General features: G+C 37.7%; 1 protein-coding gene across 1 annotated transcript in view; it reads right to left on the bottom strand.

Moving 5' to 3' along the window:
* USH2A (usherin) overlaps positions 1–18026 on the bottom strand; it is a 365445-nt gene that overhangs the window by 117896 nt on the left and 229523 nt on the right. The window contains exons 39-41 of the mRNA XM_056487445.1: positions 15023–15173; positions 14731–14873; positions 6237–6865 (exon numbers count right to left, since the gene is read on the bottom strand). Of these exons, the coding sequence (XP_056343420.1) occupies positions 6237–6865; positions 14731–14873; positions 15023–15173 (923 nt within the window). The remainder of the gene's footprint in view (positions 1–6236; positions 6866–14730; positions 14874–15022; positions 15174–18026) is intronic.

Raw genomic sequence — 18026 nt, forward strand, 5'->3', positions numbered from 1 at the left:
ATTGTGGGTTCAATCAAGAGCCAGGATCATGTTGGATGTGCAAATTCTGAGAAAGGTCACTGATGGTTCTGCTCATGCACTTTGACATGAGTTACACCCAGCTTCAGCAATGACTACCACAGAACAGCACGATCAAGTTTGCAGTAACCAGCTGCAAAAACTCCTAGAACTTTGCTTGAGTAGTGGGAAAAACAAAAGAACATTCATGGTTCTTAGCAACAGTTCAACTTTATCAAAGGCAGAGGGATGGTGCCAATGAAACCCTGCTGTATAATCTATACCAAATGAGCAAGCTGTGCAAGAAATCACAGTCCTAACATGTGGAAAGCCTCTAGTGTGCAAGTCAAGGTTGTTCCTATGGGTGTTGGAATATCCTAAGTCACTCAAGCAGCACTTATGTGTCAAATGAACCAAGGTCTCCCTGACCTTAGCAGCATTACAAGGCAATCTTCACACAAGGATTGATTGCTCCTAAACAGTTTCCCCAATGCACCAGGCATACCTGCGTAAAATGAAAGGGTGGTGAACAAAGTCCAAGCCCTTTTTTTTTCCCTTTTTTTTTCCCTTTTTTTTTCCCTTTCCCAGCACGAAGCTGTTACCTGGGCTGGCTGCATCTCCCTTTAGCAGATGTGGTTTAGGAATCAGGGTTGTTTCTACCCTCAAAATTGTGTTCTGGGGTACCTGCAGATTGAAGTGTTTGGAGAATGAAATAGCAACAGGGAGCTTAAACCTGGGACAGAAAAAGGGTCTTCAGAGCCTCATTCTCTGCCACATAATGACCTGCAGAGGAGGAACACTGAAGGATCATCTCCCTGTTAGCACCGACTTCAGTGACCTTGGAGTAATTAGCATTGCATCCAACATCCTGAAATCAGAATCAGCTTCACAGGACAGCAAACATGAAGGTGTGAGACAAAAAAACCCAGCTCCAGAACATGTGCCTATAACTAATTCTGTGGGAAACAGAAAATGGATAAAGAAAACACCTTTTTTTCATGGATGATACTCAAACTGTAACTATAGAGTTAGAGACACACTAACTATAGAGTTATAGACACACTCTAAATATGCCACTGATATCTATTCCTTACAGCTGAAATCTTTCTCTTGTGTATTTTAATCCTATTTACAGAACAACAGGCATTTAGCAGTCCACTATCCAGCTTCTGGGCTAATGAAGAACAGAAGACAGCTATAAAAATCCAGCCTTGTGAATTTGTGTTTGCTCAGTTGCACATCCAATTTAGTAGTGAAATTTGAGAAATAGCTACTAGAAAAGTTTGTCACTGTTGCAATAAATGATAATCTACTGCACTGAAAGAGTACAGATGGCAACTCTTGAAGATACTGTGTACAGAAAACTAATGACATTGTTCAGTCTGGAGGGTGGAATAGCAGCTTTCTCTGCTTCAGTTTCTTCTACACAAAGAACAGAATGGCAGGTGAACAGCAAAGTAAGAGACTGTCATCTCTGTGGGTAACAACAAACATGAATGACAGTCAAATTAAAAAGCCTATAACCCTTCTTCAGTCAAGAACTCATGAGGAAATACTTCAGAAAAATAATCAATCCATGGAAAATCAATGACATTACTGAATCAATAAGCAAAACAAACAAACAAAAAGAAATTATAATGGCAGTTAGGTGCCATAGAATCCACAGCCCTTCATTCCACACAGGCAACATACATAACTTATATTAAGAGAGAAGTAATAATAATTTTTTATTTTTCTCAATTTGTATCTAATCAAATTGCAGGAAATTTCTGTAAATGATGTTATCATGAAGGAATAGCACAGCATGAGAACTGTTTGTCAATGAGATACTTATTCCATCCAACCAGGAGTAAACCATTCTCTTGTAAACTCTTTACAAACACTAAAAATAAAATTTAAAAAATGTTTCCCCTGGAGAGAAACATGACAATTAAGCACAACTCATACCAACTTCTACCTTGAGAAAAAAATTACATGAAGGATGATAGGAAATGGCTGCAGCTTTTTATTTGTCAGTGGTCCAGTTGGTGGCAATTATCAGTGAGGGGGAGAAACACAGGCAATATGAGGCAGCAAGTCTCTGGTTATGTCAAAAATTAGGACTACAGCTGCCTTTTCCAGGCCAAAATCCTCAAGGAAGAACCCCAGCAGCAAAAAGGAAGTCCTCCTACCAAAAGTTATAAGGCCATAGTTGGAATATTTGCATACTAGAGTTAATTTAGTTCAGTGTACCCAGCCACATAATGCCTTTCCTACACAAAGAACTCCATTAAATAATTATTCACTGTGTAAACCAGCCTCTTTCTCAAGCCACTCAACCTAGCTACATTCCAGAATGTCATATCAGTGTGAAGTGGGAGATTGAAGCAGCACAGCAATTGCAACCCTTACAAGAAAAGGAAACAATTTCTTTTCTACTTCTGTACATTAGGGTATAGCAAATCTTGTGTAACAGGAATAATGTTCATGGCATTGGCATATACTAAATAAACGGCTTTTGCAGTTGCTGAATACCTCCACTTCACTTTGGCATTTAATCAGCCACAAAAGCAGTTTATTGAGCATTATACTCCTCTACCATGAACGTTATCAATTCAGCAAATATTAAAAAATATCATGCAGGTGTCACAGAAATGGGTACTTTAAAAATTATCGACAGCCTTACACTTTCTGTTGCACAAAGGAAAGCAAGTTAAATGTTATGGAGAGATACTGGTCCATTCTGATTAAAATTAAATGTTAAAGGACATTTGCTTCTTTGCTTCAGAAGGGTTTATGCTGAGAGTGACCTGCCGTGCTGATATTTTCCTCCTTGCAGAGTGAAAGCTTTGGTCTATGAAAATAAGCTGTATACTCAAGTGAGTACTATCCTGGAGCACTTTGAATTCTTCACATCCTCAAATCATTTTTATTGATTCAATGACTAAATAAAGGAATGGAAATATGTTTCTCTTTTTTGTAAATTCTCTCTGTTTTCAGTAGAAGTAAATATTTGTACTCATGGTTTAGGGATTGGTTGCACTGACAGCTGAAAGCCTCTATTGATTTGCAACCGTGGCTTGGTAAAGGAGCTCCTTGCTAATCTTTCCCACAGTGCCCTTCCAATACCTTCTGCTCTAACCTGGGAGGACAGCTCTCTCTAGGGTGAGAGGTAATTAAAATCTCCTTCCCAAAGAGATGGCTTGTTTTCCACCCTGTGCTTGAGAGTTACCATCGTTGACACTGAGGTAAGAGCACTGCACAGCACAAAGGACTCCACAAATGTCATTTGAGCACTACACAGGTGATACATGCACTGCAGGTGTGCTGGCCTTGAGCTACTCAGGAGGGAAAGTAAGCCTTTCTAGGACTGTTAGGGGCACCACTGTAAAGCAATCCCATGTGAAATCCATCCTATTTCCACACAGGAAAACATGTCAGCCACTAAGAGGCAATCCTTGCAGAATACTGCACAGTTGTCCTGTCTGTGCAACTAGCAATTTCTGGGGTGAAAGGACACAGTGGGTTGGCAGATCTCCACCCTAGTTCTGGAGACTTTGGGCAAAATCCCCAAGCATTTTGAAAACTTGTTCTCCTTGTACTCTCCCAGTACACAGCATTTGCACAAGACTGCCTCAGGGACCCAGTGAAGCCCTGAGTGCTCTCCAAGCCCTACTACTCTGGCATGAATTTGCCATAAAAATGCAGGGAAGGAAACAACACCACCTCTAGCAAGCTAATCCATTTGACAGATCTGCAAGAAGACCGACAAGGAAGATGAAATCCCAGTTGCTTCCTCTGGTGCTCCCATCTGCAAACAAGCAGAAGGCGAGAAAACTGCTGGGTGCAGCAAGTCTTGTCTATTATCTCATCAGTGATGAAGTGCAATGAACTCCTCTGCAGCTACAGCTTTGCTTCTTTTTATTAAAGAGAGAAGAAATAATTTATTATTAGAATAATAAATGCTAAAATAAATAAATAAATAAATAAACATCTTACTGACCTGGACAAGTGAGAGAAATTTTAAGATTTTAAGATGCCTTAGAATCTTAGAACTCAGAACTGAAGCAGTATCTCAGCCATGGGATAATTTCTGCACAGGAACTGTACTAAGTATTCCTGATTTTCTATCACTTGTTGATGAATATAGAATGGAACAACATTAAGTAAATTAAAATACTTGATAAATACAAGAATTTATGTCAATATCAGCACAGAGCTAATGCTCTGTAGTAACAGAGAGACTTTAGCAGACGAGATACTCAGGAGTGAATGTATTTGGAGAGGCATATATGTAAGTCACTTTTCTCAATTCAATTTTGCCACCTTAAACTATTTCAAGCATCTAAATTTAAATACTTAAAATTATTAAAAACTGACAGTAAAACCAATTCATGAAAATAAAAACATCCAGGCTTCAGCATATTTGACAAAAATTAGTCTTAATAGATGCGAAAAATATTTTTCTCCAGGTGGAAAACAAATCCAAGATGACATGAGCAGCAGTGACACTAAATTTGACCACCATTCATAGGGGAGTTCATATAGTTTGGACATTAAAGGGCCTTAAAGAGTTTTGAATATTAATGACAGGCTGGAGAAGAAGAAGGAAAATAAGCATTTGAACTCTTCAGTAAGAAAGGAAAACTTAAAAAACAACGTTGTTTTGAAATTTAATTATTATAGAGTGAAAACTGCATTGCCTGGCTTCAGACTTCAGAACAAATAAATGACCCAACTAACTTTCAGTATTGTTAGATTACTTAATCTCAGAGTTGAGCAAAACACAATAAAATTCCCACTGAATACACATGTCTGATCTCAGGAAAAGACATCCAGTAATGAATGACACAATCTCTGATAACTCAAAGGCTTTTAAAACTAGGATTGAGTGTTGGTCAGAGGTAAGACATAAAATTATTATGTTCTTACTATGTTAACTGGAGCTTCAAAGGTTGCAGTGAGTCTTTGTGCTCAGGGTTGAAGCCAATGTGAAAAAGCTCATGCAGTGAAACGTGGACATGTGGGGAAGCTTGTGATTGAACTAGAGCTCCTATTTACTCAGCATTGCAGCTTCTGGCAAATCCATGAAAAATGCTTTACTATAAATGTGGGGAATATTAAGATATATCTACAGAAGTACAGAGGGCAGAGTCCTGGAAGTAGATTGCCCAAATCTTCAATAAGCAGTCTGGCAATTCATCATAATTACTAGTGGTCGATCGTTATTAATTCTTACAGTTAGCATTGTACTCATATTGAACTGATTTGCAATTAACACAGAGATAACATGCCATTCCTTAGACATTAAAACATGATTTTCTAAGCTCAGGAATTTTTTTTTGTCTAATTGTGAATAGCTATTTTTTCATAGCTTAAAATTATATGTGAACAAAGAAAAAAAATCAGCATTGGTTTACTGCTGAAATTCATACCCTCAAATTATTCAGATTGCATTGGTAACACCACTCTGTTTACCTTTTGAAAATACAATGTATACCAAAAAATAATAAATCTAACAGATGAACTTCAATCTTATGCAAATGTCCTTTGTTTTGTGCTCTGGTGAGCAAGCTACTGTACCAATACTTTTGGCATTAGTACAAGACTGAATCCATGGAAGCATGTGTGTATTTACACAAAAGAGGCTTCTAAGCTACAAAAATCCCTCTTGTTTGGTTACACTAATTTCCCTTGAATGAAGTTTGTATGCAAGCCAAAACAATGGTAGTTATCCTGTCCTCTAGAGTTCATTCCCAACAGAACGATGTGAATAATTGAAAACTTCCTACATAGTCCTGTAAGACTCCTCTTCCGTAAATCAGGAGAACAAAAATGCTATTTTTTCTTCATTAGCCATTTAAAAAAAAAATCTGATAATTATACAGAAGACTTAATTACAGAAAAAAATATTTTTTACTTCTTAGCATTTTAATAAAGTCTTGAAATTTTGAAGAGGGTAGTAGGTCATTTTTCTGATCTGATTAGGGAGTTAAAAGCAATCATTTCAGTTTAATAATGAAAATACATCAGGTGTGTAAGGAAGAAAATGAACTGGAATATAATGCCAGAGGCTGGTGTAAAGAAAAAAAAAAAATGGAAAGGAATCTAATGCTTTTGAGCCAAAGAAAAGACACTAATTATTCAACTACCCCTGCAGCAATGAAGTCTGTTGGCTCAGCCAGTAGATGTCTCTCTTAAATACACAGCTGCTACAAGAAAACATGTTAAAGCCACGAGGCAATGAGAATTATTCCTACCTTGACTGAATAGGGTCCCAAAGCTTCTGCATCAGGTGGCTGAACACCAGCAGGTCTTGAAGGTCTGGTGGTCACCTCTGCCCAGGCACTGCTGTTGGTGCCCCCGTGCAGGGTGCTCATCAGAACTCTGTACTCAAACTTCTGCCAAGGGCTCAGAGCAGTGCTCTGGTCAATGTAGCTCGTGGACTCACTGAGGGGGAGATGCACCACAGTTGAGATTTGTTCTGTTCCTTTCACCCTTCTCTCTATTGTAAGGTTTTCCACCAAACCATTTGGGTGAGCAGGTGGTTGCCAGGATATGACCACAGAAGTTGGAGTATCAGAATAGAGCCCTGGAGCAGGAATATCCTCAGGGGCATCTGGAAGAGTCTGTATTTCTGGGGTTGTGGGGGAAAGAGAGCACCCTTTAGAAGTGCATCCTTCTACCTGAAACACATAGACAGTGTAAGGATGCAAGTCTTCTACAGTGCAGTTAGATGCAGTTCCTGGCACTGTAGCATGCAGTTGGCCATTTTGGTAAATATTATAATGTGTGATAATGCCATTTGGCTTTAAAGGATGCTGCCAGGTGATGCTTGCTGCCCTTGCTGTAACATCCAATAGAAGTGGTGGATCTAAAGGTCCAGGCTCTGTAAAAAAAATTCAAAAAATAAAAAAGGAAAGAGAAATTACTAATAATTTGTGATTTTTAAAATCAGTATCAGCAAGATGTACTCACCTTAAGAAGGCTTAAAAATCACAAAAGGAGTTACTAAACAGCCTGTTTCTTTGGAAAATGTAGGCCCAGATATTCAGGGGATGAATATGGCTCTCACCTCAAATGCAAGCTGCTCACCTTCCCTTGTCCCAAAATTCCTCCCTCCTCTTCTACACCCTTTTTCCTCCTGTGTCTCAGAAGTGCCCTATCAGTGCTGTTTGCACGTGGAGAAAGTGCATGGCTCAGTATTACTGCAGACCTGCAGTTCTAGCTTTTGGGGATGCTTTTCTAGAGCACTAGATACTAATTGCAACCAACAGCACAGGCATAACAATGCTGTGTGTTTTACAGCTCAGTAAGTCCCTACTGCATCTCTCATTATATATTCGATATTTTACTTCGTTCTGTTTATAATTCTAATCCATTTTTTGCAATTTATCTACTCCCTGTTAATATTATAGGTGATTTTTTACTTCGACTGTGACAGAAGCTGCCGATTTAGCTCTTTCACCTACTGATAAATAAACAATGCACAGATCTGACCTTTAGGTTAACAGGTTTTATGCTTGCTCCACTCAGCACTCTAACTGATTCAATTATCATAAAGGTTCAGGAGCTTCCATGAATACTGAAAAAGACCGACCATATGCCTGCATAGGTGTTGTGGAACAGCAAATACTCTGCAGCCCTCCAGAGAAATTCCTTAATTGTAAATAATTTCACCATGCGACACAATCAAGTCACCTTGAATGCAAAACCCTCAGCCTGTGGAGGCAAAGTGTTATTTAAGCTTTACTGGGCTGCGTTAAATTCTGCAATTTGAAGGGCTGTTAAGTTTTTCAATTGAAATTTCATTTAAAATGCAGGTGCTTTTTATTATATTGAGGCTTTACTGCTCTCTAGGTACAAGCATGAACATGGTGCAATAACACAAATCTGGCTCAATCACTGATCAGTAACAGCTGTAATTCCAGAACATTTAGCATTCTTATAAACCACATCCTGAAATCTATAAATTGCTACAGCAGATCAAGAAAATACTATATTCTCCCCCATTCTGCCCATAGCAATTTTGACATTTATGAGATTTTTCTGTGAACATAACATTTTATTGAAATCTTAAAAAAAGATATACTCGGATTTAGTAATTGCTTAAAATAGCTTTAGATTTGGGGATTTGCAGGGGGAGAAGAGGGTACCTACATTTGGAATTATAAGAGTTCAAAAATTTAAAATTTATTAGTGATTTTGGGTGTGTCAAGACTTCAGGAGAGGTGAAATAGCATATGTTGAATTCTGTAGTAGTCAACAATAGTAGTATTTAATTCCTGGTATCCAAACCAGAAGGAACATATATATAATAATTTACTTCACTGGAAGTTAAATAATTTTTAAGGGAAAAGGTGGGGGCAGGGAGAAAGGAGAGGAGTTCAATAAATCCAGCACAATGAGTTGCTCCTTCTATATTTTAGTGTAACAGCTGAAGCAAGTCAGAAGTCCCTGTTCTCCTCTCACATACAAAGAGAGGTAAATCAAGATTATTCCAGTGATGTCTGTGAAAACAGTTATGTAAAACTGGGATAGCAAGCTTTTTTTTGTTATCTTTTGCATTTGAAAAGTAACTGTTTTTTCTTTCATTATATGATGCATCACAAAGCAACTCCATAAAGCTCAGCTGGATCACATATCCTGCTCTACTCACAGTGATAATAAGGATGGAGTTCTGTATTTAATGCTTGTGCACACTAGGATTAATTTAGATCTCTGAATTTGCAAGTACAAAAGATGATCTGTTGTAAAGAGTAATTAAATTCTATTTGCATGTACTCCTGGGTAAAATCAATTAGGTCGTAAGTTGGAATAAAATTTGGTCCATTACTTAGACCTCACTGAAAGCTGGAGAGATAGAGGTGTAAATCTGAATTAGATTTATATTCTGCAAACCAAATTTTTTTCTGGGGTGGAAGGGAAGGAGGAGAATTTTCTTTGGAATTAAAGACCTTGAAAATCAGTTGCTACAAATTCTAGTTTAGTGGTGGAAAGGAGCTGAAATACAATATTTACCACTGAACTAAAAATTTGCATTTTATCAAATTATAGCTTATAAGCTATTGCGCTGTGAGCATCTGCAGGAGGGAAAAAAAAACCCACAACAGAATAGACCCCCCAGTATTTAAGCAGTTTTCTGTATAAGGGAACAGCTAAGCTTTTATACTCCTACTGAATAAATTGCAGGCATTACAGGTGAAACATTCATGGTAATTAGTTGAACCTGAGCTTCAACACCCCCCGAGTTCAGACTTATTCCTTAAGGACAATCTGTAATGTACAGGAGGAGCTGTCAAGCTTCAGCTTTGGATCCCCCTAGTCCCTCCCCTTCCCCTCAAAAAAGCATATTTTGGTAGCTAGCATACCTACCCACACATTCCCTACTGCCCTTTTAAAAGAGAGACTTTTAAGACTTTCTGAGTTCAAACAAGACGTTTGAGAGATGCTTAATTGGCCCCACTGGATGGGAAAGCATTAAATCCTGGTCCCCAACACTCATTCAGTGCAGCTTCTTTTTAAATGGCAAGCAGAATCATCTAATTCTATGTACAAATCAACTAGCACGATACTGCTTGCTTGAAAGGGTCACCACAATTATGTAAAACATGAGTATTAACTATAATTGGGATAGTTTGCTAATACAATAAAAAGCTCTGAACATGAAAAAAGTTATGCTCGCAGCAGTAGCTATCACTTTCTAAAGTAAGAATTCATGGATGAAATGACATGAAAAAGATGGTTATAAAATTTTAATGGAATGATAAAAGGCAAAAGTCATCCTCTCAGCTGAATTCTTAAAATCCCTATATATCACAATCAGCCCCTTAACTGTAAAATCAATGTGGAGTATAACATGTTGTCAATGTGGTTGTCACTGGAGGGAAGACTGCAAAGTATGACAGCTACACAGCTCAGCCTGTCAATGATGAAAATAAAATCATAAAGCTTTTTACATGGATGTAATTGTTTACAGAAGTAACTACTGAAGATGGAACAGTGGGCATCTTTGTCCTTAAGATTCTTAGTTCATATTTCAAACCATTTCATTACAGTATTAATACTAGAAGGTAGTTTCATTTTAGCAAATGAAATTATCTTTTATGGTAGATTACTTCGCTCATCTGCTTCAAAAGTTCAGACTTGGCTTAAAATAAAGGCACAGAACTCTCATTAATCTTTTTTAATTCTCTGACTAGAATGACACATTTGTTTACTTACTGTGAGACTTGGAAAGCAAGGAGTTACACTCTCATGGTTGTATTTTTTGGGGGAATCTAAATTTATATTTAATATACTAAGATATGTACCTGGACTGATGCCCTTTAAAGCTAATGAGAAATATCTGATTTGCTGGCAAAATCTCTCACTAGGCAGAATAAAAATTCTGTGCCTTTTACACTTTTCAGGAACATGGAAAATGAAATTATATGTATTAACAGAATGTGGTGTCTTTCATATTCTGCTGACAGTACCCAGCAACAAACCCAAATTGTGTAGCTCTGGGCATAAGGGACCAGAGGAATCTTTTATCACATGAGATCACAGAACTCAAAATTTGTTAAGCTGTTCATGCAATGACATGCAATCCATATGAACCCCTTCAAATATGCACTAAGAGCTGTCTTCAGAGTATTAAGACTTGTTGCCTTCTATTGTTCCAAATGCACACTATTTCCAGAACTTTGGTTCTACCAGTCAATAAAGTTCTAATTCCCAATCTGTAGGCATGCATGGGCAGTTTGCACTATGTATCATATGATCATCTTATCATGTGTGCCACTATTACATCAGCTTAATTTGTTCTGTCCTTATGCTATTCACCCTGTCAGGTATTTCACATGATTTTTATTCCCTTTGTCACCTCACCACGTTTTGTCTTCTCTTGCTTCAGTTTCAATTTTTCTTTCTTAAGCTCACATGAACACATTCACATCAACTATTTATGGGTTAGTTTATATGACTCAATTATATGAACATAATTTATATAGCTAAAGTAGGAGACCTGTCTTCTCAGACAACAAATATCATAAGCAGAGAAAGCAAGAGCTTCCAAAGGTGCCAAACTGCATTATTTACCCTCTTGTTCTGAATTGCATCTCTTCATTGTTTACCTCAGGAAGATTTAGGAGAATCATAGAATCACAGAATATCTTGAGTTGGAAGGGATCATTGAAGCACAACTCCTGACTCTGCATAGGATATTCCCAGCAGTCACACCATGTGCCTGAGAGTGGTTTCCAAACACTTTCTGAATTCTGTCAAGCTTGGGCTGTGACCACTTCCCTAGGGAGCCTGTTTCTGTGTCCAACCACCCTTTGAGAGAAGAACTTTTTTCCAATACCCTAACCAAACCTCCCCTGCCCCAACTTCAGGCCATTCCCTCAGGTCCTGTCACTGGTCACCCCACAGAAGAGATCAGTGTCTGACCCTCCTCTTCCCCTCATGGGGAGGTGTAGTTTGTGATGAGATCTCCCCACAGACTGAGGCTTTTCATTCTGGAATCAAAGCATGACAGAGGATCACACCATAGCCCTCCTTATGATGGGAATGATTTGACAAGAAGTAGCTCAGCTGATACAGCGGATACATTGCAGGAGCTCTTTTTTTTGTTTTTTTAATTGCTTTTTTTATCTCCAGCAACTTCAATATAATATAATATAATATATTGATCTCCAGTGATTATTGTGTGCTTTTGCCTGTACTTATTGTGAAGAAACACTGGGCTGGTCTATAACTTCATTATGTATAAAAGAGATGGACTTGAAGTCACTTGTGTAAGAAATAAAAAATTTAAAAATTGGATTGCCTGCTAGGTAACTTGCAAAATCTTCTTTTCCAGCTAGTGTAAGCCAGGCACTGGAGTTGTAGAATGACCCACAGGACTGAAATGTAGACACAGCAGAGAATGTGCTGGTGACTGAGATGCTCTGCTGAATGCAACTCACTGGGCTGCAGAGAGGTTCTGGGGTGTTCAAAAGCTAATAAAGTAACAGGAAGCTTTTCTTTAAAGCAGAATTTTTGCTATCTTAGAACTTGTCCAAGTCATGGTGTATTTTCTCAAGCACTAGAAAAAGCACCTTTTTCATTTGGGAGATATCCTTCTGAACAAAAATTACACTCTGTAGATTGCTATCAGACAATATAAGTTTGCAAGTCCTAAATCTACATCATATGAACCCAGTAGCTGCCATTGGGGCAGGTTCAGGTGACTGTAACCAATGTCTCTGCAAATTTCAGAGAGTTCAAAGGCTCCCCACAGCTAAAAGGAAAACCTAACTTGTATCTCCTTTATTATATCTAGAAGGTTTAGTTTTATTTCTGAACACAATGTATGAGATTCTGCTCTCAGTTCAATGGTGCACACTGACCTCTCAGTTCAGTGGTCTTCACACTGATTGCAAGATTCAAGTAACTGATTGTAACATTCAAGTTACTGAAAGCAAGCTCTAATTCAGAAACTTCATCAATTGATTCTATCTGTAGATATTCTGTCAGTAAATAGTCTGATGCTATACTTACCAAGATCACTGGAACAAACATCTTTTATTAATGCATATTTAACAGGTTTTAAAATATTCATAGTTATGTATATTATTGTTATCTGGCATGGGCAGGTTAGTTTTTAAAAAATGCATGGAATCAGTTACTAGTGTCACAATCATGTAAATAGAAGTATTTGAAAATTCTTTACTGCATTTTTTTCTTGCATTAAAAATACCCCAAACCTACTAATCTGTATATTATGACATTCTGTTGTCAGATACAACATATTTTTTATGGAAGCATTTGCTAATTTTCCCTTAATGATTCCCAATATCCTCCTATTTTACCAAATATTTATAATAAATAAAATATAATACACAGATATACTGTGAAATCATCAGCTGTTATTACTGGAACTCTACTGACTTTAAAAGCTGATATGTTGATTCACACCTATTGCTGTCAAGTGTATGTGCACACAGACACACATGCATATATTTTATGCCTACAGATACTTTATGCTTTGGTGAAACAAAAAAGACATATATTCACTGAATAAAATTCAGTAAGAACATGTAGACATACATCTAGTTCAACACAGTAAGAGATATGGGAAGCTTCCATTATTAAATTGTGCTTTAAAAAGTCAAGGTCTGTTGGGCCAGGAATTAAGTGTACTTCTGTAAGAAACTGTCAGTACAGGCAGTTTCACAAGAAACATGTTGAAACCTTGACAAAAATACTGCTTAGACCCAATGACAATCATTCAGTCTTAAGCAATTGAGCTGAATATCCTTTCACATATGGCAGCTCTCCACAATGACACCAGAGTCCTCTGTCACAACTGAAAGTAGGGTGTTTGTTTTTTTTTAATGAAAAGAGTTATTGGTAACTGTTGCATCTCCTGTGTAGGTTTTCCACCCTACTCCTCAAAAGAGAATTTTAAAATTGTATACCTACTACCCTGCACAAAAATAATTTTTATATCAGTAACAGGTTCTGCCTTTTAAATGTACTTCTGTCTTCTTTGTATGTGAAAAGAAACACTATGTGAACTATCAGACCAGAGCTAAATAATTATTGCAATTTGAATGAAATAGTCATAGGAGGCTTGTTGCATTTTGACTGTGAATGCAGACAAGTTCAATAATGTCATAACCATTTTTGTTAGCAAACAATGTAATTAAATAACTGAATCTCAACAAGAATTGCCACAGGTAGATAACACAGCTCTGGTATCTAAAGACCAAGTTCAGAACTTACATTTACTTGTAGGTAGGTGTGTTTATAGAAGTTTTAATACCTTTGGAGCTTAAATGAATTTATCAGATAAACTTCTGTTGTGAATCATTTGCTCAGCTTCAAAGGAAAAATGTTTTAGAATTGTGGGAAAAAATATTTTCTGCTCAATGCTTTCTCAACATAGACAGCTGTCCATTTAGAGAATCAAGCTGAGTCACCAGCACTGAATATTTTCTAAACCAGTGTTAGTTATCCTGCTACCTTGTACAAGAAAGCTCAGTTTCTTAGGAAAAAAAAAAATGCCGGAAATTACGTGTTTTCTACTTGTATTACAAACAACAAGCTCAAATTTTGTCATATGTTTTTGCTTACATATGGAATCAGATGCAAAATCCTATCTTGTAGACTAACTGGTCATACCTATACACTGACAGCTGGCTGCTAAATCAAGGGACTGTTGAAAAAACTGTGGGGAGCGAGTCTGGAGAACACAGAACTATTAACAATGCAAGTGATGGGATTGACAACGACAAACCCAATTTCAGACCAGTAGGTCACCACTTTGAATTAACAAAGATCACTGGGAATGAAAAGTTCTGTGGTAGCTTCAGTATTCTCAACACAGAGATATGACAACTGTCATATACTATTAACTTCAACTAATTTTCTCTGATAAGACTGAATCAGAATCAAGTCCCTGAATATAAAGGAACACCACTTACAAAGCTGTACTTACCAGTGTTTCTTAAACTAACCACATATTGCTGGAAGGATATTATACATAGAAATAAGATATTGCTTCACAAAGAATGTATGTAAATATCCATATTTTTCAATGAATATGTAAGGCAACAGATACTTGATCCTTCAGGAGTTTTTACTTCAAGTTAGTACTAGGGAAGGAAAAACTTTATTGTTCTATAACTGAGAAAGCTAGGTAACTAAAAAAATTAAGTACAATGGCAGCTGGATTGCTGTTTACATTTTCTGCTAAAAGGAGCTAAATAAGATGTGACTGCTTACTGTCCTCTGCTGTAGTCATTGAAGTCCAGTTGCTATAAGCATTGCCATAGCCATTGGAGGCAACCACTCTCATCTCATACTCAGTGTAGGGCTGCAGGTCCCCGACCCTGTGCTGTAAGGAAGCAGTAGGGCTGGGCAGCAAACTGCAAAGAAAAACAGCACGGGTTACTGCAAACACGAGAAAGGCTAAAACATCAGGTCTCATAGCAAGACCAGCCCCCCTGAAGGTGAGCCACGTTCCAGGGAAGGGGCTCCTCCTGCTGAGCAGAGGATGGGGTCCTGCCCTGCGTACTCTAAAATGTCACCAGCCGAACGCCTCTGCCGCATCTGGAGCCGGTAGCTGGGCGCGCCCGGGGCGTTGTTGCGAGCTGGTGTGGACCAGACAACCTGAAGACTGGTCGGAGTGGCAGATGAAAGCCTGGGAGGCATCACGCCATCTGGAGCTGTTGAAAAACATGGATGAATTAGAGCAGAGAAAACCATGGAGAACATATGCTGCATGGAAACAAAATGCTCCATATACTGGAAAAACTGTTCCTCAGGATCAACGGTAATGTTAACATGGTCCATTTAGTTCAACATTTTCACTACTGAACAATGCTAATTCTTAATTTTCTTCTTTCCAATACGTGAATATCATCTTGCTAAAAGCAAACCTCCAAACACCAAAAGTAATTCAGGAGCAACATATTTTCTACCACCTGTTCAAATATTATCTACTTCTCCCTATGCCCAGCTCTGCCACCCTGAGAAGCTAAGGAAATGCTACACAGAAATGTTACCCAGCATGAGCAAAATTGATCAGACATTTTTATCATTCAGATAACTTCTCACCCTTAAAAATTAATAATAATTAAAAAAGAAAACAGAAGAAATTTTAAGTTAAGAACATCTATAAGTAGAAATCAAAATAGATTCACTGAAGTCTCAGTCTCGAGCCCACTGTTTTGTTAAGGAAATTAATTTTTATGAAGTCCAAGGAACTGCAGATCAAAATGTGTCAGTAATGACACCACCAATGACCTTTAACTGCTGCAAATTTCACTGCATGCAGTAAAAAGAACTATGACAATTTACACCTGTGAGTTTATGGCTTTGCTTTTTCTTTAACAAGAAATCAATCTGTTGAAGAAACTTTCTGTATTTACACACATCTGTAACTTTTATATATAACACATCTGTAGTCATATCTCTGTAGCTCTTTTCTAGAGTTAAAACACTGGAAAGTTACTGCCTTTGTCATTTAAACTCTTGTATAATAGTTTTGCTTTTCATGGTCCAGTAGTTACCATTTGCTTTTTTCCTTTGGTTTTCCAATAGAAATTCTTTTTCATTGCTGTTATTTTCTTCTTCTATTGTAGAAAAACCAGTCTCACAGATCTCTAACTTAAAGTGTAGTTGTAAGCCTCAGGGCCTAAGTTGTAAGTTTTAAGATGACCTAACAGTAATTTACAGTAAGCTTTATGATTTTCATTTACCACCTGTATAAGAGGTGGTTACTAAGAGGGAAGAAACAGATTTTGTGATAGACTGTCTGAGTAATTCTCTCCCTGAGACAGGTGAAAAGATGCATCAACTCGGAAAAAAAAATACATCAGTCACATATAACAGTTTTTGTTTATACTGATAAGTACATTAACAGATATGAGAACTAGCATCTGCTATTTTTACTCTGATTATATTTATATGTGGGGCACTTCAGCATTTTTCATATCCAGATCCAAACTGTATTACAGGGAAAAGCACAAAACATGGCCTGCTGCAACCTAAGAAACCTGTTCCCTTTACATTAATTTCAAGGTCTGTCAGTTCTCATACGGAATTTTTACTAAGAGCTGGCTTCTGGGGTACTGGAGTTATCAGGTACTTCTGATAGTTGGCCCCTAGCCATACAGTCCTCCTGTTCCCTTTTCAGTACAAGATGAAGTAGAACAGAACCTCCAGCTTCCCTATTCCCTTCTGCTTCTCTCTGTCACTGTGAAAAAGAAAACAAACTATGGAGGGGCTTGAGTCAACCTGACTGCATTTGGATCTTCCTTCCTGCTGCTGTTATCTACATCTAGGCAAAAAGGCTCCAGTAAAGTAAACCCAAGTAAACCTAAAAAATCCTCCTGCTTCCAAATCCAGAAAGTCTCTGAGAGTAGCATCATTCATGGTCTGCAAATCCCACGCCAACACCTTCAAGGGCAATAAAGAGCTTGTGAGCACCTCACTTCAGAGGGAAGAAAGTGGCTGGCTTCACTTAAACAGCTCAATATCCCTCCAGCTGAGCCATCAAAAACAAACATTTGCCAACCAAACGTCTCTGCACATGACATTCACATTCACAGTAAAATGGAGAACACATTTATTCACCTTACATAACATTGGTCTGCTTAGCAGCAACATAAGCAGAGTTGGATTTCAGTTGTACAATTACAGGTTTTAAAAATGGATGTAAAGTGCATTACTCACAGATAATCATGTATTATTGTGGTATCTTTTATAAGATGATTCCTGATGTTGAAGGCAAACTGAGAGCACGAGAAAGATGACATAATTAAAGTAAAATTTTTTAGTTCAGGGTTTTTAAGTGTTGTTCTAAGCTGACACCAACAGAAAGAGTCAATATCCTTTCAAAGCAGGTAGTACCTCATTTGAAACTAAACTGCCTGCAGATTAAAATGCACCAGATTTTAAAGATCACACAGAAATTCTACACAGCCAAAAAAGCTACATCTAAATCTGAGTCCAATTAGCTGACCTTGTAATTTGGCCAGGAAGTCAAAGTTTGCATTATTGAGGGGACAGTGTGAGGCAACCGAGGAGGCAAAAGCGTTAAATTTATTTGCAGTTTTGTCAGGAAACATCACTTCACCTTTGTCTTTCATTTACCAATCTGTTAAATGGAGATAATAATACTTATCCTCCTTTGTAAAGCTCTCTGAGATCTACAAAGTAAAAGCTCAGATTAAGCTTTATGTATGTGTAGAGGTGGTTATTATAGCGATACAGGAATGTTCATCAAAAAACAAAGATGTAGCTGTCTAAATGTCAATAACAATTCCACAGTGTGGATGTTATTTTAATGGCGTAGGTAATCTCAGCTAAATGTTCAAATCTCTTCTACCAACAAAAGCACAGCACAGGGAAGAGTGCAAAATTTGGACAAAACTTTACTGTGAAAGTCGCCTGGCCCACAGAACAAGCCAAGCCCACTACTTTCAAACCATCGTGTTTCAATATACAGCAATTTTATTTATCTGAAAGGCTTCCTGTAGCTCACAGAGAATTTCCTTGGAGATGTATTAGTGAGT

This window comes from Oenanthe melanoleuca, chromosome 3 (genome assembly GCF_029582105.1).
Source record: "Oenanthe melanoleuca isolate GR-GAL-2019-014 chromosome 3, OMel1.0, whole genome shotgun sequence".
NCBI classification, from domain to species: domain Eukaryota; kingdom Metazoa; phylum Chordata; class Aves; order Passeriformes; family Muscicapidae; genus Oenanthe; species Oenanthe melanoleuca.